This window comes from Vulpes lagopus, chromosome X, assembly GCF_018345385.1.
Source record: "Vulpes lagopus strain Blue_001 chromosome X, ASM1834538v1, whole genome shotgun sequence".
Classification (NCBI taxonomy): domain Eukaryota; kingdom Metazoa; phylum Chordata; class Mammalia; order Carnivora; family Canidae; genus Vulpes; species Vulpes lagopus.
This window is the reverse complement of record NC_054848.1, coordinates 10943406-10970214: the sequence shown is the minus strand read 5'-3', so window position 1 is coordinate 10970214 and position 26809 is coordinate 10943406. Positions and strand designations below refer to the sequence as shown.

Here is a 26809-nt window from a genome sequence, read left to right as displayed (position 1 = left end):
CATATCCAGTTCTGTGAGAAAAGCCAGTCATAAAAAATACGTAGTATATAAAATTCCATTTATATGAAATACAAGAAGAGACAAAACTAATCACTGGTTAATTATGCCAGAAGAGTGGTTTCCTCTGGGGCAGAGGAGTTGATTATGAAGGAGAAATCAACTTTCTGGGAGTACTGGAAATATTCTACATCTTGATCTGAGATGTATGTACATATAAAGATTTGGGGAGTTGTACCCTTAACATGAGGGCATTTTCTGCCTCTTAACGTGTGTATTTTTTTACTTTAATGAAAAGATTTGTGCCTGGGAAATTTTTTCCTGTGATTGAACAGAACATTTTAGCTCTTTCTCCTTTCTTTTTTGCTTACATGACATTTCCTTTATGGTGCAAGCAATATATCTTTTGATTATTTATTTCTTAAATGATGAGTTTACCATATAATTCGAGGCATCTTCCAAACAAAAAAAATAAGAGCAAATATAGTGAACAAACAGGGAGCTATTTAAATAGGATTAAACTCTCAAGTTTAGACAGATTTCAGTTCTTTTTGTGGGGGTTTCAGGCATTTATTAAGAATTTAGAATCTTACAAAGACAACATAGGTCAGAATTGCTAATGAACATGCAGCATTTGAGGAGTAGGAAGCAGAGGGGCATGGAGCCCAGGCCTGGAGAGCCAGCGTTAGCAGTTGTCCCTGGGGTTCCCATATAGAACCTGAAGCTGAAACAGAAAAGCATTGTCATTGAATAGAGAAAACCATAAATAATTGCAAGACAGGAGGGAATTTCTTCTAAGAGTGTTAAACCACCTAATTTAACTAATTAAGTGTTGAGGATTTCCTTCTTTTTTCCAATGAAAATTCCTAATATTCCTTTAGTTATTCACTCACTAAATATATCACTCACTCACCTGTTTCATACCAAGCTCTGCTATGCTGGCTACACAATGAGTCTCTGCCTTCACAAGGCATATGTTGTATTTCTGTATGTGTACAGTGTCGTATTTCTCAGCATCTGGGACATGATTCCCATTAAGAGTCACCTGGGAAAGAAAATTGGGTGACTTCCTAAGAAAGACCAGCAAGACTTTGAAGGAGAGGAGAAGAGGAACTACCTTTTATGGAATACACCGTGCAAGACTTTACTTGATGAATGTGTCATGTAGGATCCCATAGCAGCCTTAAGAGGTAGCTATAATAACTGACTTGGCCAAAGGCACTTACAGCTGATAAGGGATTCAGATCCAAGGGATATGAACCCTGGATGTTTCATGCTGTAGGAAGCTGCCTCGCTTCCACCTTCCTTGGCAAACCTTCCTTTTCACAGTCCTCAAAACATCAAAGAAAGGGCCTCTTAAGTAGCTTTGGTATGCTTTTACCTACATACTCAAAGTGCCAATTCAATAACCCCTTTCCATTTGAGACACCAAGTGCCAGAGTTCAAGAATATTGGATTAGTGTTTAGGAGACATGTAACTGAGATCCTACCCCTTCTCTAGTAAAATCTTCAGTGCTTATCCCTCTGTTATCCATAAAGGCACTAATAATATCTGCCCTACTTACATCCAAGACTGTTTTGATAATTAAATAACAGAAAAGAGAGTTGAAAACTAAAATATTATTTAAAAATAAGATATTATTAATAGTTTATCCTCCCAAACTAGCATAGATATCTTGTATTCTTATTTCACTGTTTTAAAGGTTTTTTTCTTTGTTTTCTTGTATGGTTTTTATTTTTAAGGCTCTTGTTTTCAAAGCTACATAGAATTGACATTCATGTTCTTCAATATATGTATCATTATATATGTATCCCTTATATGAAACCCTTGGGAACATTTAAGCACTGTAATTCAGAGTTTTTCAGATTTTATTAAGGTAATACTGTAACATGTACAATTTATTACATATTACTTACTCCTACTGGGGCTTGGGGAAGACCCTGTAATCAAACACATTAATATTTCTTTGGCAAACAGTATGAATATTCACACTAAATGGGATATGTAGAATGTATAATTAGCCTCCCATCAGTTCAGGACAGGTTTGCTGCCAAATGAGCTATGGAAAACCTTTTGGTTTTCAGAGCTTTGGGGATCTCATAAGTATGGATAAGGGATTTTGGACTTGTACATCTTCAGAAGTGCTAAATATTTACATCTTATATTAAGGCTGCTTCTCTTCCCCACCCCCACCTCAATCTTAGATGTTTTATGAACATTTCCTTTATCAGGTAGGAGCTACCTTGTCCTCCCCAACATTATCCACCCTGGGAGAAACTCCTTCTCTTCTTCCTCCTCCTCTTCCCCCCACAGGGGAGGATCTCTGGGCAGTCATGTACATACATATATCTGTTCCCTTGATGGCTACTGATTTGTCCAGAGTGAACAAGCAAACTAAGCTAGGCTAATCGGAGTCCTTTCCTTCCCCCAACAGCCTATCACAGCTGGTGGAAATAGAGGTGAACTCCTGTCCCAGAGCAGACAATCCTTTCCTCTGGGAATTTGGAATTGGGCCAGAAAGAGAGCAGTCCCTGTTCAGGTACCTAGCATACAACATGAACATTCTGGCACTGTCGATAGCCAGGTTTTCTACCCTGTGTGGATAAGAGACAAGTGAGAGAGAGAATAGAACAAACTAGGTCTCTTATTTAGAGATAGAGAAAGAGGATTCCCCTTATTCTTTCCATCTCTCTAGTCCAGTTTAGATGCCTAGGCACATATTAGATTCTGTAAGACATTTCAGTTGCTTTACAATAGATACAACTTTTTAAAGTAAACTTCTAAAAGTTTAGAATAATTATAGATTTATAGAAAGTTGCAAAGATAGCACAGAGAGTTTCCATATAACCTACACCCAGTTTTCCCTCATGTTAACATTTTACTTTGGTCTGGTATATTTGTTGTACCTAATGAACCAATGTTGATACCTTAGATTTTACCTAATTTTTATTATTGTTGCTCAAGGATCCCATCCAGGATACCATATTATATTTTGTTTTTGTCTCTCCATAGTTTCCTTTTGGCTGTGACAATTTCTCAGACTTCTTTTGTTTTTGATGACCTTGACAGTTTTGGGGAGTACTCATTAGGCATTTTGTAGAATGCCTCTCAACTGGCACTGTCTGTTGTTTTCTTGTGATTAGACCATGGTTATGGGTTTTGGAGAAGAAGACCACCGAGGTAAAGTTCCCTTCTCACCATATTGGATCAAGGTTACATGCTATCAACATGACCTGTCACTGTCGATGTTGATTTTGATCATCGGCTAAGTTAGGGTTTGTCAGGTTTCTCTACTGTGAAGTTATTTTTTCCCTCCTTTCCATACTGTCCTCTTTGAAAGAAGTCACTATATGTTACCCTACACTTAAGAAGTGGGGAATTATACTCCGTCTCCTTTGTCTACATAATAATATCTACATAAATTATTTGGAATCATTCTACATGGGAGATTTGTCTACTGTCCCCCAACTATTTGTATTCATTTATTTATATCAGCATATACTCATGGATATTTACTTTAATATGAATTATAATCCAGTACTACCTTATTTTGTTTAAATTGCTCCAGCTTTGGCCACTGGAAACTCATGCATTCAGCTCCTGTGTCCTTTCGACATACCTCTGTCATTATATGTATGTATGTGTGTGTCCCAGTTTCAGTATGGCTAGGGAATACTAGGAGCAGTGATTCCACCTGGCCACAAGGAGGGTATCTCTTTGCTCTCAATACAAACTGCAGTATATTCAATCCCCATGATTTGCGGTTGGGAGACATACTCAAAACTCCTCCTTAGGACTTGTTTCCAGTTGAGATAACATGAGACTCACATCACACATGACCTAATTTATTTCACATAAAGAACAAACTAACTCTTCTCTGGGGGCCTTCAAAGACAGTGACAGAAATTGTCTTGCATTCTCATATTTTGATGTGTACATTATATCCTTATTATATAATCCATTTTCTCCTGGATAGTGACACAGATTTTGGCCCTCATATTTCTCTTGTTTGCTTCTTTGGTGACATTTACTAACAAGAGAAGGTTCCTACTCATAAGCTACCACCTACATAGTCTCACAGACACACAGGTGGTATATAAACAGATCCTGCTGATGGATGGTTTCACCACTGGCTCCTAGGAAATCTTCACTAACTGGTTCTGGGCCTCCTCTTCTCTCAGCTCCATGTGTGTAGTCAGAGTCCAGTTTCACTATCTTCATTTTCTCAGTGGACACAATAAAGCCAATTTATAATTCTGCACTTATTTACTCTCATTGCACAAAGGCAGCCACAGAAGCTTTGTCTAAATGCTAACTGCTTGGTGTTTTTCTTTTTATTTTTTTTTTTTTTTTTTTTTTTTTTTTTTTTTTTTATTTTTTTTTTAATTTTTTTTTTTTTTTTTTTTTTTTTTTTTTTTTTTTTTTAATTTTTATTTATTTATGATAGTCACAGAGAGATAGAGAGAGAGGCAGAGACACAGGCAGAGGGAGAAGCAGGCTCCATGCACCGGGAGCCCGACGTGGGATTCGATCCCGGGTCTCCAGGATCGCGCCCTGGGCCAAAGGCAGGCGCCAAACCGCTGCGCCACCCAGGGATCCCTGCTTGGTGTTTTTCTTTAAAGAACTGCTCAAAAACTATGTCTTTGTTGAACACTATGCATTTTACAAAATGATTTCTAAGGAGATACTAGCAGTTGCAGGAGGATTTGAGAATCTTTATCAGCTTTCCTGTCTTCTCAGGTTAAACTTGCCATAGGCAATTTTGTCTGCTGATGCATAATTAATAGAACACATTAGATTCTTACTCATTTCCTAAGTTTTATTACTCATTTTAATACTACACTGACTTGATTTTAACCCATTTAAATTATTTATTCCATATTTCATGGAAAAATGTATTCAAACATAAAGATTAATTCACTTAATTAACCTTTTGATTAAAAAATAAAACCCCGGTGCTTATCTATATGGATTTTCCCCTTGAAATAGACTGTAGAGAATTGCAACTTAGAAGCTGTATTTCAGTGGCTACTAATTACGGTCAAATCTACATGGAAGAGGAATTAAAGAAATTAACCTATGCACACTTGCATGATTTCTTACCAAAACTGTTGTTGAAAAATAAAGGTGCTACTGTTGTAACAAGTGAACATTTCTACTCCCCATGAGTCAGCTAGTCTTTAAACTGTTTCTGTGGGACCTCAGAGTCTAGTTAGTAAACCCAAACCATTTGGGCCGAAGTGTATGGTTTCATTTATTAATCCCACAAATTTCTTTCCTCTGCTGCTGGGTCTCATCTCTGGCTAGAAACAGTGTAGATTCAAAGATGAACAATATATAATCATTGCCCTAAAGGTGAAGATTGTCTAGAAGAGGAATAAAGAGATGTGCAAAAATAACCATGATGTAAGGCAGAATGAGATAGAGGACCAAGGAGAGAAGCTTAACCAGTCTCAAGGAAGAAATTTCTCTTGGGGGCTGGAGGTGGGGGTTGCAAAGGCCTTACCTTTCCTCATTTTTCTACCTCACACCTGAATTTAATCAACATTCCAGCTAAATAGGACGACTTCTCCCCCAAAATCTTTAGTGCTTACTCATATCTGGTATTTATTTCAGGTCTTCTCCTGTCATTTCTTCTTATTCTAATTCTATCTAATCTTAATATATCAAGTCAAATATTGCTGCCTCCATTAAATTATTCACTGTTTTTACAAACCTGATATTAAGATATGTATCTCCCTTCTTTGGAATACCATAGCAGTTGCTTCTGGTCATCTTTGTAATACATATGTACTTCTCTGCTTCTTCCTATTAGGTCAGGGGTTTTATTCGAACATAGCCACACTCGTTTGTCTATACATGGTCTGTGGCTGCCTTTGTGCTACATCTGCAGAGTCTAGTGACAGAGACATTATGGCCCAAAACACCTAAAATCTTTACTCTCTGACCCTTTGCAGACAATATTTGCTGACTCTTGTACTAGATCATAAATTCCTTAAGGGCAGGGACTATCTTACCATCTCTTTGACCTACTTAATGCCTAACATAGCAGGTGTACCTTGAATATTTATTGAATCACATCAAACCTAAATGAAGTAAATAACTGTGATTTAGTGGCTGCATCCACAGGGGCAAGCAGGGATCATTAAGAGAAATTGACTTGTGAAGAGGAGTTGCTGAATGGGAGGTAAGGTCTCCTCTTCCCAAAGCAGTCCAGAGTGTGTTATAAAAAAAATAGAGTTAAAAATTATCAGTCTACTGTAAGCCTAAATATGTTGGAACGTATCACTTTGAAGCAAATTTTTGGATGAAACATTTTGTAGAGCAAAACCAATTTTCCCATTAAGATATTAATATTCATGCCCATACATCCTAATTATTAATTTCTTTACAAAACATTTGTTCTTGGTCTCAGAGTTCATAGATCATGAATTAATAAATGCAGCCATCATTGATTAGAACAACTGTACTCTTAGCATTACAAGCTAATACTGATTCTGATAATTATTTTAATTATCAGAATTGTCACATTCAATTTATTTACAACATATGTCAAATTTTAAAAATAAATCAAGGATTCAAAACCATCACAGTGACTTCCACTTAAGGGCAAGAGGGAATAACAGGGACTAGATTTACCCTCCATCCTGAACCACTAAAAAATGTGGATACATGAAAAAAAATGGATTTCAAGGTCCTAGATATTAGGCAAAAAGGACAGTAATCCCTGAAAGATGGAAAACAGATGCAGTCAGTCCTGCTATTGCTTTGGTGTACTGTTTTGAGAGTTTTCAGGTCATGATGCAGAGAGGATGAACAAACTCTCAAAACCAAAGAGATGAAGCTGAGGCTCTGGGGAGTCCACAGAGCCTAGAGTTCAGGGTAGAGTACCAAAATAGAGAGAAATGCCAAGAGAGACGGACAGACAATGAGATTCTAGAGGTCTGAAGAAAGTTCCTCCAGGGCAGTCAGAAAAGTACTGATGATAAGTGCCTACCTGTAAGGAAAGTAACTGAGGCCAGGGAAAGATTAGCCATAATGAACTAGAGAATATCTGGTATTGGGCTGAGGATAGCACTTGTTCCCACAACCAGATTAGAAAACCTGATCATTCATAGGGCATTACACTATTATCAGCTAATTACATACCCAGTATCTGTCACTCCGGTGAGATGTGAGCTCTCTGAAGGCTGGGCACGTGTATATTTTACTTCTATATGCCCAGTGCCAAGCATAGTGGCTGGCTCTAGAAGTTCAGTGCAGTAGTTCATTAAATCTAAGATGCCAGGAATGTAAAATATGCCGTTATTTTATGCACCACTGAGAAAGAAAAACATCTCTAATTAAACTCTGATTTGCCTTCAGTTTTAAGCTGCAACCCAAACTCAGAGCTGTGAAAACAGGAAAAAGTGCATCTTAGAATATAGGCTATATTATGAATATTAAATAAAACTCAATGAGTAAAGACTAGTTCTATAACATATTTCCATATTTGCAAACCATATTTTCTATGGAGTCTCACAAAAAGAGAAACCCATGAATATGGTTTGAAACCAACAAGTTTATGGGGAAAGGGAAATGGTCTTCTGTATGAGCCAATTACAAAATGTTCGTTCCCTCTTATAGTGATCTTTTCATTAGGATTATATAAAGCAAGAGACATTAGGTACCAATTTGTTTAATATCTTGGACCTTCAAATTCTCTCCAAAGACAGAAAGCTGTTAATTTCCCTTTCCATAAGAAAGGGTTGTTTAGCAAGTGAGAAGGAAACAGCAGTGGGAAGCGAGAATACGGGTGAGACTGTCCAAGGAGGAGTCGGAACTGGATGGAAAATTCATTATGATCACTCACACGGTGCACCATAATTTAAGAATATAGAAGGAATCTCTAGGTTACCGAATCCTTTGAGTCCCATCAGTCAACCCTCAAGCATATAAATTGTGATAGTCATAAAGGACATCCATTTTAAAGGCTGAAGGGATATTAGTGATTATAAAATGAAGAGAGGGGATCCCTGGGTGGTGCAGCGGTTTGGCGCCTGCCTTTGGCCCAGGGCACGATCTTGGAGACCCGGGATCGAATCCCACGTCGGGCTCCCGGTGCATGGAGCCTGCTTCTCCCTCTGCCTGTGTCTCTGCCTCTCTCTCTCTCTCTGTGTGACTATCATAAATAAATAAAAATTAAAAAAAATTAAAAAAAAATAAAAATAAAATGAAGAGAGTAGCATAGTAAAAAAAGAATAGTGTAGGGTTCAATTAAGTTTGAATTCTGGCTTTGTCACCTATTTGTATAACTTTGAGTTTCAATGTATTTATCTACATAAATATACAAATGGGATATCTACAAATGGGATCAATAATATCTAGCTCATAGAATCGTGGAGAGGGTTAAATAATATATGAATGAAAAGCACTCTGTAGCAAGTTTGGAACCTAGAGTCAATACATATCACTTTTTGTTATTTTTATTTGAAAAAGGAAGAGGAGGAAACTGCCTGAAGTGTATAAGCATTCTCTATTGTTTATTCATTACTGGTGCAATCTGGGTTTTTTTTTAAACTTCTTTATCAAAATATTTAAAAGTACCAGGATCAAAAAGAAAATTAAAAACAAAAAGAAAAAAGAATGGCTTTATGCCAAAATGTTCTTGTAAGCTCATTTAGGGAACCTGTATTTCTTTGCTTTACCAAACAACTTTTATTCGTCTTTTTAGAAACAAAATGTGCCATTTATGTCAGAAACAAAAGAGTACCAGGATCACAGCTGTACAGTTCAGTAAATCACCACAAAATACACATGCCCACATAACCACCCAGATCAAGAAATAGAACATTATTTGACCCCTGAAGCTCAATTCCTCATGGTCCCTCCCAGCCACTAATACATGTCTACTTCCCAAATCCGACGACCATAACCCTAGTTCAAACACCATAGTTTAATTTTGCCTGCCAATGTTTTTTCTGTGCTTGTTAACTTTTCTCCAACATTAGATTTGAGAGATTCATCTCTGTTAAGTGTAACCACAGTTCTTACAGTTTTGTTTCTAGTATTTCATCGTACGAATAGGCCACAATTTATTTAACTCTTTTATTGTTGATGATCACCCAATCTGCTCTCGCTCAACCTTTTAGTTGACATTATATGATAGATAATGGCTTCTGCCTGGTGAGGCTCTTAACATAATCACACCTGTGAGCTGATGAAAGTGGTGGTTAAAATGGCCACAGCTGACCAAAGCCATAAACAGCCACTGAGTTAGAGAGTCGACTGAGGAGGAATGTGTAACGGAAGCCTCAGGAACCATTAAAAGTTCTTCACAATCTGAAAGAGGGCAATCAGGCAAGCATTGTCTCTTCACCCACATGATGAACAGATGCCAACTGCACTCAGTACCCAGTGAATACAATATGTATAGCCACAGACCAGGGATTTTAGAGTCTGGAAAATAACTCATCTCACAGTCAATAAAACCTTCCACCTGTGATTAGCATATATGGACAGCATGATGGAACTTAAAATTCTTAGTTCTTCCTTTGGGAGGACTTTAATTGACCAGTGGTTTGAATGTTGGTTCTTCACTTGTTAGAAAAATAACTGTGGACAAATTGCCTAGCTCTTTATGTTTCCGTTTCCCTACCTGCTAATTGATGATGCAAAATCGTGCTTACCTCATCCGTTTGCGGTAACATAACCTAAGTAAAAGGTTTAGCACAGGGCCACACATGTAGAAGGAACTCAATAACTGTTTACTATGAAAGATGGTGTGGCACAGTGATTAATCATTCCCAACTCAGACTCAGACTGCCCGGATTTAAGGTTTAGCTCTGTATGAACTTGAGCAAGTTATTTAACTCCCCCGTGCCTCGGTACCACCATCTACAAAATGAGGACAATAATAATATCTAGCTTAGAGTGTTGTTGTGAAGTTCAAATGAATATATGTTCTGGTACATGTTAAACACTGAAAACATTTCCCCAGACCACAACAAAAGTCAGAGCCACAATTCTCAGCCCTGGCTACATATTAAAATTTTTTTTAAAAAATCCTGATGCCTGGACCCTACTGCCAAATAGTTTGATTTCATTTGTCTGTGGTGAAGTCTGGGAAGGCTTGGAAATTTCCTCAGCTGATTCTAATGTGCAGCAAAGTGTGAGACCCCCTGCTTTAGTGACACTTTCTTTTCAGGCCAATTAAGCTCCCACAGTAATTCTTACTCTGATCACTGAGTGTCAGGAGCTGTTGAACATGGTCTTCCTACAGTATTTTAGCAATAACTACTGACGGCTTCTTTTGTGTAATTCACATAGGTTATAGAGTTAAACAGTACTAGGTCCTCTCCACAGGGGGTTTACAATAAAGTAGGGCAAGGACAACACATGGACCCTGATCACTAAGCCACGAATCCAAAATGCAATGATTGATATAAAGCACAAAGTATGGTGAAGGCAAGGAAAATAGGCCATTTATATTTTATGGAGATCCATGAGGGATTCCTGTAATAAGTGACATCCACTTCAAACAGGTATTAAAAAATGAGAAGTGAATTAACCTTCATGTCATCAGTTTTCATATTCTTAATAGGATTGCTGAGGTTCTTTTCTTCTAACAACACAAAAGTTTAAGATTTTATAAGAGCCATTCATGTATAGTTTGGAAAATATTTCTATACTCCAGTTTCATTAAGGTATAGTCAGTTTTGGGAAGCAACTGGAGTTGTCCCCTCCTCCTTTTATTGGGAGGGATGGAAAATGATTTGCTTTAGGTATATATAGTTTGCTTCAGATTGGAGCCCATGGCCTCTCAAGTCCTAGATGCAGTCCAAAGCAACCCTGAAGTTTAAATGCACAGATAAAAAAAATATATATATAAAAAAATAAATGCACAGATAGTATTTAATGACATATTAAAATCAGGGGAAAACAGAAATCCACTTGTTTTTTGTTAGGTAAAGAAAGGAAAGTCTGGTGTTTGGGCCCCTTGGCCCAGTGTGGCTGGTGTTTGGGCCCCTTGGCCCAGTGTAGATGAGGAGAGTCCTAGAGGCCTTCATCAGAACTCAGGGGCTACACCTACATCCAAACAAACTGGAGGGGCAAGAAGGGGAAATGGACACTTGCATTGGCACACTGAGAAACTTCCAAATTAGTTGTGACAGTGCTGAGGAAGCAAAACTTAGATTAAAAATAGCCTGTCTGCATGCTCTCTCATCATCTAAACCCTTGCTATTTTATTATTATTTCCTTGGTTAGATTCCTCTATAGAAATAGATATCAAAGAAAAAATGTACCTAACACTATTTGATACAGTCAGCCAGAGAAGTGAAACTTTAAAATAACGTAATTATGTCATAGTAACATAACATAGGCAATTAAGATTCTCCGTGGTAATGAATAGCCAGCCAGTTAAGGGAAAATGGACCCCTTGCTATGTGGGTTCCTTTTATTCTGTACCCTGGAGAAAGTTAGATGGATTTTTCACAATGACTGGACTTTAGAGATGTATATATTTATTCATTCATCCAGTCAACAGACATTTACTGAGCATATACTATAGGCTAGGTGTTGCTTTAGGGAGCAAACTAGATAAAGATCTTTGCATTCATGGAGTTCATAGTCAAGCTAAGGAAAACAGGCAATGTACAGTAAACATAATCCATAATAGAGTTTTGTATAAGTCATAGTGTTGCTATAAGGTAATAAAGTATGGTGAGTAAACAAACAAAAAAAAAGTTGGGTCAAGGTATTGATGAAGGCATGCTTAAGGTGATAAAGGCCACAACAGGCTTTACTGAGGAGGCAGGATTTGCATAAAGACTTGGAAAAGGTGGGAAAGTGTATTGTGTAAATATCTTGGGGCAGAGCATTTCAGCCATTGCAAAGGCTCAGGGATGACAGCACGTGCCTGGTATTTTCAGGAAACTGCAAGGAGGCCACTGTGCCTAGAGCAGTGAGTAAGGAAGTCATGCTTAGCTGGCTGTCATCTTGGTAATTGAGATAACTGGGCCACGTGTCTCTCATCATTCAATAGGCTAGCCTGGCCTTATTAACATGGTAGTGTTTATAGGATCCCAAGAGTGGCAAGAGAAAGCTAGCTACAGTATGCAAGCATTTTTGAGGTCTCTACTTATGTCACATTTGCCATTGTCCCATAGACCAAGACAAGTCACATAGTCAAGTTGACAGTCAATGTGGGAGGGACCTATTACCCAAAGGGTATGGATACAGAGAGGAGAATCTAGCCATTTTTGTAAAAAATCTACTGCACTGCCCCTCATTTACTGAATTATAATCTATTTTATGTATATGCCAGTCTTTTTAAGAAATTGTTTCTTTATGTAGTACATGTTCCATAATAGTTGATTTTTCCCTCACTGTGTGGTGTTTAAAAGAACCAAAGAAATTTAGGCTGTATGACCTAGATAGAGTTACCCATTTTAGTGAAATGGAAAGGGAAAGTTCAAAATAATCCCGTTTGAGGTTTCTCAATAAGTTAAAAATAGTACTGCCCTATGATCCAGTAATCACACTTCTGGGTATTTACCAAAAAAAATACAAAAACACTAATTCAGAGTAATACATGCACCCTGATGTTTATCGAAGCATTATTCACAATAGCCAAATCATGGACAGCCAAGTGTCCATCAATAGATGAATGAATAAAGAAGATGTGATGTGTGTATGTGTTTACATATACATATATGTATATAAAACTATTATGAAGCCATAAAAGTAATGAAATTTGGCCATTTACAAAAATATGGATGGAGCTAGGATAGTATAATACTAAGTGAAATAAGTCGGAGAAAGACAAATACCATATGATCTCACTCATGTGGAATTTAAGAAACTAAACAAGTGAGCAAAGAGTAAAAAGAGACAAAGCAAGAAACAGACTCTTAATTATAGAGAACAAACTGATGGTTACCAGAGGGGAGCTGGGTGGGGAGATGGGTGAAACAGGTGATGGGGATTAAGGAGTGCACTTGTGATGAACAATGGCTGATGCATGGAAGTATTGAATCACTATATTTTTATGCTGGAAACTAATATAACACTGTATGTTAACTATGCTGGAATTAAAATTAAAAAATAATAATCCTGAACCTTAAAATGCTATCCCCTAAAGATTTATGAACCTGACCAGCACTTGAGCAGAAGTACAGCCTGGGTAGTTTCTCTCCACTGTCAGCTTCCCTATAAGGTCCACCAACAACATTCTTGAACTATAGTGCTATTGGTGCTCCAGGTCTGTCCCAAGAGAATTCACACATTTTTATCTCTGCATATTTTTATCACACACTTACTACATCAACAACTCTTTAATTTGCTGTGTCTCAGGAAATACTGGAAGGGAAAGTTTACGAAGTCTCCCATATATGCAGACATCTGGCTAACACAAACAGGCCTGCAGATCAATTTGCCAAAGCTTGGCTTTCTTACTTTTCAACCTTTTATCCAAGAACTAAGTAAAATCCTGATTTTGCAAGACAAAAGTATTCCCATCTTCTTCCAGAAATACCAAGCTGACCTAGGAGATTCATTCCAATTAGCTGGGGACATACTTGACTCAAGGAACAATCATCTTTATTTTTTTAGAGTTAAAACAGACATCCAGACAAATTCTTTATACACACACACACACACACACACACACACACATATGTATATTTTTTATTGGAGTTCGATTTGCCAACATATAGTATAACACCCAGTGCTCATCCCATCAAGTGCCCCCCTCAGTGCCTGTCACCAAATCACCCTATCCCCCAAATTCTTATTTCAAAACTTCTGTAGGTAGAGCCTTACTGCTCTCATAGTTTCTCTTATGCTCTTGCAGTCTTTAGCTAGAAATATTCTCGTGGGGAATAGAGCAAGACCAAACATGATAAGACTATGGCCTCTTTTGCTTTAAATTCCAAGCTGTCCTGGGTTTGGCAGCTGCTTGAAATGGTCCACCTGGTCTTAGTTGACCAGATGGCCGAAAAGTAAGGGGAAATTCCTTATTTAGGACATAGGGCTTCTTGGTTAATAATGACCAAAGATAATACCCCTGGATCCTTGCTTTAAGGAGATGGTTAGTGATCTGTCAGAGTCACCTGCACACCACATCATCCCAATTGTCCCCTACAACACTGGCTTTCACCTCTATAGTTTCTGGGCTACAGCTACAAATGAGGACTTGAGACACACTTAAGAGTGGCTATGAATCATTCAGCAGTAATAGCAAACAAAATGTGAGGAAAATAATTATTTAACCCTGTTTGGCCACACTCAAAGCCTGTCTGATGTCTCACAACCTTCCATTCAATTCATCCTGATATTTTCCTGTGGGTCAGATGGACAACAATACACCCAGCCTTTAGTCTACCACTAGGGGTTTTGTGCTCCAAATAGAACATTACCAACAGAACAGCTTCTTGGAGGTTGGCAGAGATGTATATTTAAAAAACCAATTTTACAACTTCAAATGGGAAGGCACCTATGGAACAGATACCATGCTGGTATTTCATTTTCCTGTATTTAGGGAAGAGATTGAACTTTTGAAAACCAAATCAAACCAAACAAAACCAGACCAAACAAAACAAAAACCACAAAAAACTTTGGTTGGCAGGAAAGCAGGAAATTAACTTGGAATCAATAAACACAAATTTCTTACTTAAAATGTGTTTAAAATTTTGAAGCACGTTGGAAACCTGCCCAGAATATCTTCTAGAGATACTTCTAGAGAGGTTTATTTTATGAGTGTAGCTCAAATATGAGTAGGAAGTCCTCATTGCCTAGAATGACCTTTGCCACCTCCTACTTCATTTAATCTGCTTTATAGATTCAGCTCAGGCTCCCTCCTTCAGGCCATTTTCCTAACAATACTTCTCTTCCTCTTTCTCTAGCTCTTTTCTTCTAGCTCCTTCCCTCTGCCTCCATTTCTCCCCACTTCATTTTATAGGTTAGGCATCCTTCTGGATGTCCTTATATTCTACATTGTTTAACAGTCACCATTCCAATTATCTGCCTTTGGCATACTAGGTGACAAGTCCCTCAGGGCAGGGACTATGTTTTATTTATCTCTGGTTTCCCTAGTCCCTAGCACAATGGATGGCACAGAGAAAACCTTCAATAAATGTTAGATGAAAAAAATGAATGGATCAATGAATTACCAGTTAAATTACACCTGGAATGGCACTTAACCATAAGTCATTTTAATACTGTTTATTCATTTACTAACCTACTCTTTACTGAGCCAGGTGTTGTGCTAGGTGGTACATGTATAAACATGGACAACATCAATGGAGTCCTTGCCTTCATAGGGATTAAGTATGTTTATTTGTAAGTGTAACAATATGAGAATGGGATATTTTTGTCATCTCAGAATGTCAACTAAAGTCTCACTCTGAAGGAAGGCTGCACATATGCATTAAGAATACAGGACTTGCTAGAACAAAGCAAATGCTATCTAGAGACCATTGCACGTAATACCCTGTATCATTACAGAAGACTAGACATTTGAAATAATTAATTGAAGTAATAGGATTCGTGGATATTGACAGTGCTGTGGCCTTTTCCCTATTCTCTGAAAGATAGGGAGAATATGTTTTACCCCTACCCTGGTAAAAGAAGAGACTGGCATCTCCTGCACATGTCATGTATCTGCTGAGCTGCTGAAATTCCAACAGGTTCCTCATGGATCAGAGAGTAAAGGTGTTATTAGAAGAACCTGTCATGTGTCCTCAGTAGTTTGGGTTTTTGTATGAAAACATGAACACCAATACTTGTTTCTTGCCTGGATAAATTCTGAAGGCAGTAGGCTAGCTGGGCTACCCAAAATGGTGGGATAAAAGCAGATGTGTTAACAGTTAAGTTGCATTTCCACTATTTAGCAAGGCAATGAATGCACATTCTTGGTAGACCAAATAAATGGTGTGAAAGATAGATGTGAATCCTCTTGAAAACAGATCAACCAAGAGGGCTGTCTACTTGAGTGAGGAGACCCTGGAGTAAGAAGTTGCATGAGATATGTGGCTAGGAGGTGATAGATAAGAGGAGATTGTAAGACACCAGCCAGAGATTGAATTATTCATCCAGGGATCATGTAGTGTGCAGGATCCCCAGGAATCACCAAGGAACTCAAATTCAACAGCCAAGAAAGCCAGTATTTGGAGGCTTGCCATTAGAGAAGGCAAGAGTTCGAATACAATATTGTCAGTCATGTACAACTTTCTTCCATTTACTCTTTCACCCTCAGCCCTCAACAGTGGAGAAGCAAGCAACAGGAGTGGGGAAGAAAACTGGAAAAGCAAGGATAAAAACTGTGGAGGAACATGTGCACTTCGCTGGATATCTTCAAGCCAAAGGTTAGGCCTGGGCTGGGGGCAAAGGAGAGAAGGGACATTGAATTGGTTGTGAGATTGAAGTTTTATTTCAGGCTGGCTGATTTTTTTAAAATGTGATAACGGCCTGTGCTGAAGTATTTATCACCAGTACTTCAGCTGTCTATTAAATTGTAAATCACACGTTTGTTCATTCTGGGTCTAATGGCATGGCATGTGGTAACTGAGAATCTATGGAATATTTCTGAAGTGTCCTCCAGGGACAGGAAAAATAGAAGCAACTGAGGATGTTTAATGACAGTGATTGGAGAAAAACAGAGCCATCGCTTATTCAGATGCTCTAGAGATTAACCCATTCAATAAATTGACTACCTATGAAAAACACATATGCATGTGTATACATACACACATGCTTACAATAAACTGGCTCATCTCATTAGCAGCATGATTATAACCAAATAAGGAGCCATCCAAAGAACATAGCATCTTCTACTCATAAGGCCCTTTATGAGTCTTCAAATATTACTTCCCATCCCAGGGAGCAGTCTTTTCTATTACGTTATGGACAGGGAACAAAAACAATAAAAATAACCAGAAAGAACTAAGTGCCTACCGTGTACAAAAAGTGGGCTAAACAATTTCTATAAGTAATATACCATCTTATCCTAGTTAAATTTTTAAAAGGAGTAGATAAGGTTATTTTCATTTTAGAGATGAAACAGGCTTAGAGAGGTTGAGTGAAAAGAAGACTTTAAGATTTAAATCCAGGCCTGCCTGTATTTCAGAATACGTATTTGTGGATATGTTCTTAACTTCCCAAAGTCTACCTGAGACCTTCTGAAAAAGGGAGACATAGTCCTTTAGAGAAATTCCATTCCTCTGTAGTGTATGTAATATTATTATGAAATTCTTCCATATATTAGAACTCTAATATTTTCTATAAATCTTTTACCCATAGATTCTGTTTTAAGTCTGTTTCACATGGGAGAGCATGGCTGTTCATTAATTTCTTTATCCACTTTATTGATCATCTCGCATAAATCACATACTGTACTAGTTGCTAAAGTTAACCCGATGAACAAGACAGAATTTTTGCCTGAATGGAAGATATTGGGCATCTTCCTACAGATTGTCCCTCATTTTCCCTAATCCTCCATTTCTTCTTTTTCTCCACTATAAAGATTTTAAAAATGTATACACATGTCTTCTAGAACATGGGGAGACATAAGCACTCATATACAAATATATTTATAATATTTGTATTATAATATAAATATAATATTTACAATGATCACACTTAGAAAAGCAAACAAAACCCCCTAAACATCCAAGATAGTAAGATAAATGATGATTACTATTCTAGATAGACTATTACGTCATTGCAAATAATGTTCATGATATATTTTTAGTGCTATGGAAATAGAAGATAGTATATAACTGTCTTTATAGACAGTTTTGATCCAGTTTTCTGGGTGCGGGTTTGCCTACAAATGTGTGTAGGAAATGGGACGCCTGGGTGGCTCAGTGGTTGAAGTGTCTGCCTTCGGCTTAAGGCGTGGTCCTGGAGTCCCGGGATCGAGTCCCGCATGGGGCTCCCTGCATGGAGCCTGCTTCTCCCTCTGCCTGTGTCTCTGCCTCTCTCTCTCTATCTCTCTCTCTCTTGAATAAATAAATAAAATCTTTAAAAAATGTGTGTAGGAAAAAGGCTGGACAGAAATATACTAAAATCTTAACAGTTATTTACTGGATAGTTAGTGATATTTTCTATATCTTCTATTTTTTCTGTAACAAGCATGTCTTTTAAAGGGCTAGTCTGTAAAGGGCTTGGCTACAGGCTCTGGGACAGCTGTGCAGTCAGCAGAGTGGGGCATCTGCTTGGGGACTATAGTGTTTATAAACTGAAACGAGTATGTGTGTGTGTGTGTGTGTGTGTGTGTGTGTGTGTGTGTGTAAGTGTATGATCAATTCTTTATTTTCCATGACTCACTTCTTATCCCATTTTCCTTTCTCACTGTTATCCATATGAGTCACAATCTCCCCACAGTCAGTTGAGAGCCAACCATGTTTAATAATAGCCTAAGAAAAATATATGTAGGAAGATAAACCTGCTAATGGCAAAAGGATAACCACTGTGAGTTCAGAGCCAAGTATAAAATGATTTTTGATTATACCACCTTTTGGTTTATCTCAGTTCCCGATTGCCTCTACAGACAAAGATCACTGATCAGTGACCATTTATTTAGCAATAGTTTTGACCATTGATGTAGAATCATAATAGTTAATAAGAATGAATAACAAATTTATAAAAACTCAAGCTCCCATTCTGAAAATAGATGACTACATTTTTCATAACAATGAAAGTTTGGAGGCTATAAATGTCTTAAATTTTGACATTATCTGTTTACAATTTGTCACCAATACTTTAGCAATCTATTCAATTGTAAACTACATGTTTTGTGCATCCTGAGGTTTAATGGTGTGACATGCAGTGATGGATCTAACTAATTACCAACAAGAAATAAGCAAATGAACCTGTTTGGGATGGGGCACACAGTGGATTCGAATTTTTATTAGGTAAAATTGATTTGTGATTATGTAGCTGAAAAGAAAGCTGTTAGTGTTTCTGATATCTGTATTTCAAAAGCAATGCAACACAAGTATTTTGTACTATTTGTTATTCTAGAAAATTTAAAAGTATCAGAATTGGATCTATTCCTTTCTCTATTAGCATACAAACCTAACATTTATCTTAGGAAGCATAGAAGTTGGAAACTTTGTATGACTATTTCCCCAGTACTCTGTCCATCTCCAGGATAGCCACAGACCTCCTCCATATGTCATCTTATCTTCCAACACAGGAGATAATGTGGAACATGATCTAACATATCTCATGTCAAATACAGCACAACTGAACATAAGCTCAAGCCAGCAAAGATAGGGGATTATACCTCAATTATTTCCTGGAACTAGGGTTTTAGAGAGACTGCTCAACCAGTATGAGACAGTGTACAGTGAATACTAAATTGAACTCACACTCCTGGAAAATTGAAGCCAGCGGCTCAATGTACTCAGTGAAAAGGAAACACACAGAGGCACACTTCTGGGGTGCTGGGACATTTCACAAACAGGACATTTACCATTGCTTGCTTAAGCAGTATTTACAAATATAGAGGGCCTGCCCTTACATCAAAATAAATTATACGGCCATTGTGGATTATTATTTGAAGTGCTATGAAATGTCTCTGTGTACCTGTTATCCATCTCACGCTTCTCTGTCCATTTGCCATAGTTGTCAGAATTTTCACCATCTTGGATGGTTCCACTGTTCCTTCTCTAGGTAACTATGTCACTTGAAAATAATGATGTGTCAGCCATTAAGGCAAATTAAGGAATAGCAAAGATTCATGTATCTGATTTGGTGCACTCTAATATTCATATTTATTTCTTATATATTCTCTTTGACATGGCTTTTCTGTATAAATTTCCAAGGGCTTAATTCAAACTTTTATTACTGTAAATGACTTCACTGAGCACATGAATCATAATAGCCTCACCAATAAATACTTGACAATACAGCATAAGTTGCATCAATCTTACTCTAATTCCTGCAAGCTTCATGGTTTGTGAACAGCATGAGGTCAAAAGCACTCAAGGGCTTCTTAGATATGATTCCTGAGCCATGTTTCTGCCTCCACTCATCCTTCTTCTCTCATCTCTGATTCCCCTCTCCCCTAATTGATCTGATTAGGAAAGACCCCCATGTCCTCAGAGCTCTAATTCTCTCAAACTCAGCTCTTCATTCTCTTATTGCATTGCACTTCCAACAGTACCACAGGATGGCAAACGTTTCTGTCTTCACAGAATTCTCCAGCCCACAAGACCTTTGACAACCACCTTTGGTTGCACCCATCCACTCCACCCCGATCACTTATTGTCAAGTGAGGCGATTTCTTACCTTTGGCAGAGATGCCCTAGAACCTGAACTCTGGGTGGTCATCGTTAGGACGGTGGTGATGCCCAGTGCAACCCTAGCAGGGGCTGCATCCATGTTTATCCAGAAGGAGACCCAAGACAAAATGACTATCAACAGACTGGGGATGTACATCTGGATCAAATAGTATCCCATCTGGCGTTCCAGGTGAAACTTAACCTCGATGCAGGTAAACTTTCCTGAAAGCAGGGAATAATGATTTAAAATCCAATTGAAATATATCTTTCCCATTCTAGCCTCCCACTATTTAGTTTTTAAGAGTATTTCAGATCGATTTAGAAGATTGCATAAAATGCTCACCCTGCATAACCGATCCTCAACTCTTTTTCAACTCAACCAGTAATAGAATTAATAGTTGTGAGAATGTGTGATCTAAAGAGTCACTGAACTAAAGGGCGCCTGGGTGGCTAAGTCAGTTAAGTGTCTGACTCTTGATCTCAGCTCAGGTCTGGATCTCGGGGTTGTGAGTTCAAGCCCTGCATTGGGCTCCATGATTAAAAACTTAAAAAATAAAGAATCTTAATCTTACTTAAAAAATAAAGAATCACTGGGCCAAACGTGTGGCATATTTAATTTTCTAAATCTGTGCTTGTAGTTTGGTTATTTAGACAGAGCTTCAGAATTTGCAAGACTGTCAGAAATTGACCAGTAGAAATATTCACATTTTGTGAGGTTGTAATATATAATATTGTAATATACAATATGTAACATGCAGCATATATGTATAGTATATAATATATAACATATAATATGTAACAGTTGAAAATAGTAAAGTTCACATGGGGCTCTCAAAATATTTGGATAATTGTGTATCTTTGTGCTACCCATAGTAAGAGAAAAATGTACATTTGTATATGCCATGCATATAATCTAATCATTGTAACAGTTTCCTAGCTTTCTGGGTAATTGCTTGAGGACATTTAGAATATTCCTAAAATCTGTTTACAATGTTACATTACTTATAAAAAAAAGAGTGCATTCAAAGATATTAAAACTTCTGACATACTATTATGAGACAGATGTGTCTTGCCAGTTTTCTTCCTCTTTAATTGGTTTAGAGACAGAATCCCAGAAGGTAATTTGGCTTAGTCTACACAAATTATGAGAGATAGGGTTGGATTCCTCTTGGTCAGGAAAAATACATCAGAATCAGGTTTTGGTGACTTCATAAGAAGCACTGTTGACTATAGGAGTAAGTGTTCATGAACATTCTATTTAGCAAAGGACCTGGAGCAGTCTCTGAATAAACCATCGTGCTAGTTTGCCTCTCTATGATCAGCTTGTGTGGTATCAAAGACTGGGACATTCATAGGAAAATCCATCAACTTTACTGGGCAGGCATGATCTTCCAGGTAACAACATATGCCCACTAGTTACTACCACTTCATATTCTCCCTCTGGCCTGCGTGTCTATCAGCACTACTGACAGTGCGTGACTTTAGAGCCAGCTGAATTCCCACCAGCTGGTTTTCATCCAAATTCGTATCACTGCAGGACTGAAGAGCACAGCAACTGAATTTCTGGGTTTACAAAGATCTATGTGGTTATTCCTCTCTTCCACTAAGTCAGAGAGTACAAACTGATCTGAGGATCCAATGTCAAGAGTGGATACAGGAACAGGCCAGAATTTACACATTTCCAGCACTATATAGAAGATTTCACATACATTTCCTTGGACTCATTTGACAGCAGATGGTCAGCAAGGGAACAGCAAAAGAATCCCAAATCTTTTTCTTTCTCTCTCCATTTTGGGAGAAATTCTCTATTGTGTTCACTGACTTATTCCAGGGGGTACAGGCATCTTATCTGTAAAGGGGGTATTGAGCCAAGGTCTGTGCCTTGTAGCTCCATTTTCTTGGTAAAGATATAGCAGGTAAGGTGATGTGATATATACCTCACGCTGCAGATAGAGCCCACTTGGGTGTAGCAGCTGACAGTAAACTTACCAGTGTTATAGTGCTTTGTGCAATAGCCAAGTTCCTTCTCTTCTTTCAAAATAAACTGAGGCAGGGTCAGTCCTTCAGCAACTTGAACTGGACCATCGCTTAACCATTCAAATATCAGGTCATTCATTGTATACCCAACTGTAGTAAACAAATCATAGTGAAAAATTAATGCATCTTTCCAAGAAAGCTTGAAAGTATAGCCATGTAAAGAACAAACAAGGAAACCATCTAAAGCAGACACATAATCAATTTAAAAGCATTTTTAGTAAAAGAGCTACAATCATCATGACAACTACATATCATTAGAACCAAAGAAATTGAAAAGAGCAAGCTATTTCTGAATGATTTTTTTCTATGTAATGGGAGAATGGAATCTATAAAGTCCATTTTCTTCTGCCCTCTTTATTTACTAAATCTTTCTGAAAAATAAGTAAATAAACAGAAAAATCATTTGAAGGTTGTCTTTACTTGAAAGAGCTGTGTCTGTGACTATCCAGCAAAATAATCCAATTCATGGCACCAGTCTTAGTATTTCAAATGAAAAAGCATTCTTCTTTTTTTTTATTAAATTCATCACAGTCCTACCTAAAACACTCCAATTGCAAGCTTGGCCCCTTCTCTAGGATATATTAGCTTTGTTTTCAAAAAACTTATGTTAAAGTTCATATGGTCAATCCTGTTATTTTACCAAGTGGGAAAGGTGTAGGCAGGTAACCTAAAAGGAAGCTGTAGAATAATACAAATCAAGAATATTCATTTGTGCTAGTATCTTGCTCATTGGCCCCCTCATCACAATGTTTAATATGGAGTAAAAAATATTCTCCATTATGTAAGGTCATATTATTATATGACTCTTGAACCATGCAGAGTAAGACTGCTTGCTATCAGTTTAGTAAACAAGAGTTAGCTCTTAGTTTCCAAGCTCTTGCTAACTAGCTCATTATGTTAAGTGCTTCTGGATCTCTTTGCACCCCAGAAATGAAGACCGCTGTTCCTTCAGGCATCATTTCTCTCCCTTCTTTGTAATATTTGAACTCTAAAATAAGAATGAGAAGGACAAGGGATATTATGTGAGTTCTTGGCTGGCCAGTAACTTCAGCATATTTATTAAGTTTATGGATTCTTGTTTACTGCAAGAGAGTGACTCACCGCAGCTACCCAGAAATCAATGACAGAGTTAATTGGAATCTACTTTCCTCTTTCTTTGAGCCACCTTTTCTATTCAAAGCCAAAAATAAAACATGGAAAGCAAGGAATTGCAAAGAGGACCCTGTACAAGCATTGGTGTTCCACAAAGAGAATGGCCAACTCTGTCTTTTGTACTGCAACACTATATGAGTACTTGTTGGGTCTTTCTTTTTTTTGGGGGGGGTCTTTCCAAATGCGAGAACCTTATATCCCCATATCCTTGTAATCCTATATCCTTATCTGGCCAGCTTCTTACTGGTCACCACAATAGTAGTTATTTCCAGCCATACTGAAGTCCTGGACTGGGGCAGACAGAAGAGGCAAAGAGATAGGGAAGGAAGAAGTAAGTAATATGAGGATGAAAAAGTAAGGAATAATTCCCACCCTTTCCATTCAAAGTTAGTGGTAAATGCTTTGCTGCTGCTTTGATTTCATTACTTCTAGGGCCTGCAAGGGCCAAGCGTATTTACTAATTGGAGCTTTTTAAGTCTTGGAGGAGCCTCAGATGACAGCCATGCTTGCTGTTTTACAGAGAAAGTAAGTGTTGGGTTGAGGCAGGAGAGAGTTTGAAGCAGTAGAGAAGACACAAAGAACAATTATATAAGAAAATGTTTTTCTCAACTTTCTTCTCAAGAGAAGGGGCAATAGGGAAAAAAATAAATACATAAAGCCTATTGTAAATCAGAAATTCTCATTTTATCCCTGACAACTTCTTAAAACAAAGACATTTCATTATTTTGTTTATTTCTATAGGGAGTTTCAAGGGAAATCTACAATGATTTTAAGTGATCAGAAGGAAACCCTGTCACTGCCTCTTTTTTAATAATAGTTGACATGTCTTTTTATCTTTATTATTTTTCTAAACCAAGAAGTTAAAAGTATTTCCTTGCCCTTGCCTCATTAAATCTCCTAACATCCCTGTAGGTCAGTCGCCTTATTATTCTCTGCACTTTACAAACAGAGAAAGTGACAGAGCAAGCCAGAAAAAAATTCATGTCTATTGCCTAAAACTCCCATTACCTTGGAGGCATCAACAACTTATGGCACGTGTCAAAGATTTCAGTGACATCAGGGCTAAGGCATAAAGGGGACAAAGTAGATAGCATTTCTCTAGCCTTTGTGGATTCACTGCCCATCTAAGGGAAATGCCTTTTCTTCCATATCATCTCTGTCCCCCTGTTCTTGCATCCTCTTTTGGCTAAGGTCCCTGAATCTTGTCCTCAAATCAATTATCCCTTCCTGCCAAAGTTCCTTTGGGGTGGTGGTCTAATGAGCATGAGATAGAAATACAATTTTCTGATGAGAGTGTGATTCATTTTAGAGATTGAATGACTAGTAATCTTAATTTTCCCAGGACACATTTTCATTTCAAATAAAAGCTATTAAATCAGGTTTGCTTTTTGAGGAAGGGCGAGTTATTTGGCATTTTACTTGAAAGATTGTCTGTGTCTGAGACATGCACACTTGCTTGTCCTTCCATTAGGGCCTTGGGAGTTGCTAATAGGTAGAGAATGAGTCTTATGGGTCCTTTCTTCTTAATGACATACTAAAAGAACCAGGTCATCGGTTAAAACAAGCAGGCAGTCATTTCAGCAGTGGGGACTTACAACTCTCCAGCTGCATTGTACAAGTCTGGACATCCATTGGAAAATTCTTCAAGTCCATGGGACAGGATAAGGTCAAGGTGAGTCTTAGCAAGGAAAAAGAAATTAAAAACAAATTTTAGATCTGTGAGGTCTGATTCTCGAGAAACAAGCCAACAGTATATTTGGCATTAAACAAAGTGACACTCATTCAAATAATGAAATCTAAGCTCCACTGAGGGCAATGCTTTCTATTTTTCAAGTGAACAAGTAGTCATTGGTAAATTTTAAGAATATTATAGAATTTCATTATAACCCCTACTCTCTATTTCCCATTTCCCAGCCTTAGTGATCTCAAGTTTATTCTAGAATCAGCAAGAACACTGGGAAATAGTGTAATATGAGAACAGTGGGTTCTTATCCACACTGATGTCCAAAAGACATAAAGTTTATACTATTTTAGGGTTATACTTTGGGACATGTGGACTTTGCTTTAAGGACAATAAATGATGTGATAAGCATAATTGGTTGTGATGAGCATTGGTTCTCTTTCCATCAGATGGCCAAATCCTTACCTCTTCATTTGCTAATCCACATGGATAGGTTAATGATATATTGTAGCACTTATTCTAGAATTTTGACAAATCTAAAGCAAGTCATGCTTGAGTTGAAGAAAAACATTTAAGGATGGTAGCAAATACATAGTCTTCACCTTTCCACACCAAAGAAAGGCTACTCTGCTCCTCCTTTTCTCTTTCCTTAACTTTTCATAACTCCAGTCAGCTCTGACCATGCCTTGTATCAGGATATTGATTGAGCTGCTATCTCTCTTCCACCACTTGGTTGTTTATTCCTCAAGGAGCTAGTGTACACCTCTTCTTCTTCAATTTTTCTATACGTCAGAAATGTGAGGAAGGAAATTGAGAATTGGCAGATCTGGGTTCCCTTCCCAGTATCGCCTAAAACACTCTGTCCCCTCAGCAAGACCTTAAACTTAATAAACATTCATCTCCTTATCAAATGATGGAGTAGGATAAAATGATGCTTATTCCCATTTTGCTCTAATATGAGCATCCCTGTTATTCTAAAGTTCGCTGCTCCAAATTCTGTTCATTTTCTCTCAGACATCTTTTATATGCATAGAATCCTCACCTACACTCCTCTTACTGTCATGCTTATTCTTGCTCTCCTCTTCTGGTTCCCTTCTCCTTCCTTTCTCTGCTTCATTTTATACATTCCATGCAAACCAAGACAAAACAAAAAGTCATGGCACACTTATATTAAAGGAAGAATGCTTGGGATTTGAAGTAAGATTAGGTGAAGAATCTATGCCAACTATCTTCAAAATTGTTAAACTACAAGAATGATTGGGAAAAGCAGAATACAAAACAGTGCATTATAATCTCAATTATGTAGAGATATGTTCAGTCTTGGAAATAAACACAGCACTATGTTAAAAGTAAGTATTTCAGTTTGGTGGTATAATTCATATTTTGTTTTTACTCTTTATTTTGTGTTATCTGTGTTGACAAGTATAAGTTATTTGAAGATGCCCGTCTTCACGTAATTAAACATGCCTGTTTTCAAATAATAGTTGAAAGGTAAAATTATAAAATTTTGTTTTATTCAGTAATCCTTTGCTTTATTTTATTATTAAAATTTTGCCATAAACATCCAGTATTTCACCTTTGTTGCTAAACAAATTACCTAGCTTCTGTGGGCTGTTCTGAAAACACAAATACCATGTTTCTAAAGGAAAAAAATAGTTTTGAGTTCTAAAC

At 37.6% G+C, this 26809-nt stretch overlaps 1 protein-coding gene across 3 annotated transcripts in view; it reads right to left on the bottom strand.

Annotated features, from left to right (window-relative positions):
- Window positions 1-26809, bottom strand: part of GLRA2 (glycine receptor alpha 2) — a 174328-nt gene that overhangs the window by 77022 nt on the left and 70497 nt on the right. For all 3 annotated transcript variants that reach the window (XM_041741048.1, XM_041741050.1, XM_041741049.1), the window contains 3 exons: window positions 25053-25135; window positions 22258-22395; window positions 20276-20490 (listed from right to left, as the gene is read on the bottom strand). In XM_041741048.1, coding sequence (XP_041596982.1) covers window positions 20276-20490; window positions 22258-22395; window positions 25053-25135 — 436 coding nt within the window. The remainder of the gene's footprint in view (window positions 1-20275; window positions 20491-22257; window positions 22396-25052; window positions 25136-26809) is intronic.